This window comes from Galeopterus variegatus, unplaced genomic scaffold (genome assembly GCF_000696425.1).
Source record: "Galeopterus variegatus unplaced genomic scaffold, G_variegatus-3.0.2 Scaffold11984, whole genome shotgun sequence".
Lineage (NCBI taxonomy): Eukaryota > Metazoa > Chordata > Mammalia > Dermoptera > Cynocephalidae > Galeopterus > Galeopterus variegatus.
In genome coordinates, this window is record NW_007738095.1 from 7,675 (window position 1) to 12,239 (window position 4,565).

The 4,565-nt window shown below is 44.0% G+C and overlaps 1 protein-coding gene across 1 annotated transcript in view; it reads right to left on the reverse strand.

Moving 5' to 3' along the window:
- LOC103610891 (leucine-rich repeat-containing protein 37B-like) overlaps positions 1 to 4,565 on the reverse strand; it is a 15,718-nt gene that overhangs the window by 7,526 nt on the left and 3,627 nt on the right. The window contains exon 2 of the mRNA XM_008594954.1: positions 514 to 1,889. Coding sequence (XP_008593176.1) covers positions 561 to 1,889 — 1,329 coding nt within the window. The 3' untranslated portion in view covers positions 514 to 560. The remainder of the gene's footprint in view (positions 1 to 513; positions 1,890 to 4,565) is intronic.

A 4,565-nucleotide genomic window follows, 5' to 3' on the forward strand; every position in this document is an offset into this window, starting at 1 on the left:
TATTATATATTGACTCATGTAAATCTCACAACAATTCTATGAAATGGTAACTATCATAATCGCCATTTTATAGATGAGGAAACTGAGTCACAGAACTAACTATCTCTCCCAAGTTCACAAAGCTAAAAAGGACAGATCTTGGTTCAAACCCAGGTAGTCTGGCTCCAGAATCTACTCTTAACCACTTTGTTGTCTCATCACTAATGAGATGGGAAGAGACACACTGCTGTAAAGAGGGTGGCTCAAAAGTGGGAGGAGAGCAGAGGTTAAGAAATGTTATTGTGGAGATAAAGAAAAATAGAATTAAAAAAAGAGGGCAATCACAAGTGAAAGCCTGGAAAGGGGACACAACGGTAAAGAGAGTGAGGATAAGGGGAAGTTGACAAGCAAAAGGTAAAATCAGAAAGTCGATCAAAATGGATTGGGAAGATGAGAAAGGCCTGGAAGACCTCAAGGAAAAGGCTGCCGTGCCAAGCAAGAGGGAGGGAACAAATGAGGAAAGGTGATTCTCACATGACGGTGAAGGTACCGTTGTAGGTCTTGGGCTCTAGCACAGGCACTCAGCGGAGCCTCTGCTCTGGGCTGAGACCAGTACAGGACAGTGTCTCGTCTCTGCAGATACAGAGCTCACATAGGTTGATGCTCTTGGTGGCATTCTTTTCTGGGGTGTAATTTTCAGAAGAGTCCAATGGATGCTGAGTTGTAGTAAGTTCCACATCAAAAGGGGGAACTGCGACTGGAGTCAGGTTCGGATGCTGAGTCTGCACCTGCTGTGGATGTGGAGCTGTAGTCTTCTTCAGGACTGTAGAATGTTCGGTCTCTGTAGTAGATACTGAAGTTACAGTAAGCTCCAGGTCTAAAGGCCAAACTGCAACACTGGGTGACGTTCGTGGCTGAGCTTGATACTGACCTGGTTTTGAAACTGTCACCTCTTGATACACTGGAGATTGAGCTGCAACCTCCTTAGGTGGTTCTGGAGGCTGAGTTGGGGTCCTCTGCCTGGTGTGAGAAGATTTCAGCTCTGTAGTAGGTTCTGTAATTATGGTAAGTTCCAGGTCCAAAGGCTGAACTGTGACTTGTGTCAACTTTGGATGCTGAGTCTGGGCCTGGTGTGGATGTGGAGCTGTAGCCTTCTTCAGTGCTGTAGAATGTTCAGCCTCCACAGGGGGTTCTGGAGTTATGGTAAGTGCCAGATTGAAAGGTTCTATGTCCTCAGGGTAGCGTGGAGGCTGAGCTAGGGCCTCCTGCTGGGTTAAAGAAGTTTCAACCTCCTCAAGGGCCTCCTGTTGAGTTGAAGAAAGTTCTTCCTCCTCAGGGGGCTGTGGAGGCTGAGCTGGGTCTTGCTGGGGTGGAGAGAATTGGATCTCTTCAGGGGGCTCTAGGTTTTGAGATAGGGTCTCTTTCAGTAATTGATTAGTTTCAGCTGGCTCAGGGGCCTCTAGACGCTCATCTGGGTCCTTCTGGGATTCCAGAGGAAATTCAGGATGAACCATATCCATACTTGAAAATCCATTATCACTGTGCAAGATTTGTTTCTGATGCTCAGGTTTGGGTGCAAATGGGTGTGGAATTCCAAGAATCTTGGCAAGCTGCGGATGCTGAGTTTGATCTCTCTTTAGGGGTGAAACAACAAACTTTGTTGCTTTTGAACTCTCACTATCTACGGTTCGAATCTTACTTTTCAGTCCAAGAGGCAGAACCAGGGCCTGATTCTGTTGCAAATCTTGCACTGGAACCACGTCTGGGAGCCTTTGTGGCCAGGCTAGCTTGTCACGCAGATCCTGATGCAGAACAGCAAACTGATCTGGCTCTGGGGGCAGCTCTTGAGCTGAATCTGTGCCCAGCGATGGAATCAGCTTCTTGGCCACTTCCTGAGACCGGACCAACATCTGGAAGGCAGAAGAGGATCCCAGGTAATCAAAGCTCCCTGGGGCTGCTGGGCGTTTAAACGCATGGGGCGATCCAGGTGGCATGCCGTTCATAGGAGCACAAAGACCAAGGCTCAGTCAGCTCTGGGGGGATGGAGGTCAGTGGGACAGGGCGCCAGGCCCACTCCAGAAGGGGAGCCACCTGAACGAGCATCCATAAGGGTGCAAACGTCAGAAGCCAGAGCGCCCAAAAGCGCAACTGGGACATCATAGAATTAAATAGAAGCTCTGGGGCACAGTGACCCAGACCAATCGGGTAACTGTTGCTCGCTGAGCGGCAACAGAACCCTTATGGCAACCCCTGCCATGAGCACGCCCTGAGCAGCCGTGGCCCCACCCCTGGACCACCCTTCATTTATGACATCACTATCACTGACAAACTTTACTAGGCTCCGGCCCACAAGGGTGAGCCTTGTCCCATAACCAAGGGGCTCAAGCCTCCCTGCCCCCTGCAGAGGTGATAGTCACCTCCCGGTGGAACAGCCCCTCACTTCCTTAGCAAGGCAGGATTTCAGTCACAGACCCAGATAGCCCTGGGCCTCCAGCAGCCCACTGGGGGTGGGGGGTTGCAGGGCATCCAAGGGAGTCACAGGGCCTCTCCTCTCGGGATATTCAGAAGTGCTGCAGTGCTTCTGACAGCCTGGACTCCTCCTCTTCCAAGCTGGAACCTGAGAGACCTTCTTCCCCTTGGCTGTACTGCTTCCAAGAAAATGTCAATGTGAATGCCAAGATTAAGCATTAACCCTGGTCTACATTAGCAGGTAGCTGGATCATCCTACCAGTTTGTATGTCCCTCTAACTCGTGTCCCTTCCCTCTTTCCCAATAACACCAGATTAATATTCCCAAAGTGGTGCTTTCATTACTTTGTTCTGCTCAAAAACTCTTCTGCTCATATAATGTCTATTCATTACCAATACATTAAATTTAAACTTCTCAGCCTGGATGTTAATTTCCCTACAACCTGCTTCTACCTGGCTAGTAAACCTTCTCTCTTCTTCCTGTCAATCCCATTCTGGCCAATGCTGTAATATTCTACTGTCCTCTTTGTTCTCTTCTCCCTAAACCCCATTCTCAACTCTGGTCTTTGGCTCCTGCCATTCCATGCCAAGAATATTCTTTCTCTTCTCTGTCAATTCAAACTCTTCCCATCTTCTACGGCTTCAAATTGTACTTCTTCAACAAGCCTTTCCCATTTTTCTAGCCTGCAAGGATCTCTCTCTTCTGAATTCCTTTATTATTACAAGGGTACTTTGAAAACTTCATGGAAAAATATAATTAAAAGACAATATGAACCTTTCCACAAACTTTTTAAAGTACCTTCATATCGGGCCGGCCCGTGGCTCACCCAGGAGAGTGTGGTGCTGAGAACACCAAGGCCATGGGTTCGGATCCCATATAGGGATGGCCGGTTCGCTCACTGGTTGAGCGTGGTGCTGACAACACCAAGTCAAGGGTTATGATGCCCTCACTGGTCATCTTTTGGGGAAAAAAAAAAAAAAGTACCCTCACATCTGTACAATCACATACATATTGACTTGTCACATTATCCAATTTTTCCTGTTAAGCATTATTTTCTCAATGAGATTAGACTCCTCCAAAGATTAAGGGTTATGTCTTTGTTCCTCAGTTATGCCATTTGAAAATGCCGTCTCTTACCTGCCAGGACCCTGAACGATACAGTCTCCTTTCTTTTCTTACTCTTAAATGTCTTGTTCTCTTTTCTTCTTAATCAGGCACATGAGAGCAAAATATATCTTAGTGGTCTTTCAGAGAACTGGCTTTTGGATTCATTGATCACTGTCTTGCACTATGTTTTCTATTTTGTTAATTTTTATTTTTACCTATATTAATTTCCACCTCATAGATTTTTTATTCCTTTGTGGTTGCTCCTCCCCCAACCCCACCTAGGGAGGGGTGCTTAGTGTCTTTCTGACTTTCTGCTTTAATAATGAAGAAGTTTAATGCATCCTTTTAGTTTCGTTATGAGGAGTTCTCTATTACTTACTACTAGATAGCTTGTAATTGATGCAAGGATTATCTACGAGTATATTTCTTAATTTTCTTTTCTTTTTTATTACATATAAATTTTAGAGTTATGATCACATAATGTGTCCTCTAATATGTTAAAGAGAATCTTTATCTTTTTAAAGTTTTTATTATGATCTTATCATATTTTTGTAAATCTGTAGTTATATGAAAAATAATGTCTATAGATAATGCAGAGTTCTATATATATTAGGAAACCAAGTTTATTATTTGTATTTAATTCCTTTATGTCTTTAATCGTACTTTGTCTACTAGATCTTCCCATTTTTAAAAGATCTGAAGTCTGAGGTTTATAAAATTGCATTTTTATAAAATTCTTCTCGCATGACTAATATTCTTTGCTTTAACTGTGTGGTATTTACAGGTTTATGACTGTTATAACATTCTTCATAAATTTTGCCTTTTGTTTAACTGTGTGGTATTTACAGGTTTGTGACTGTCATAACATTCTTCATAAATTTTGCCTTTTGATATCCCTCTTATTTACATCCTTTTGATGCTTTAAATCTTACTTTGTTCAATATTACCATTGTCAGTATTGATTTCGTGTTGTTTGCATTTGCCTTGTATATCATTGCCCATTCCTTATT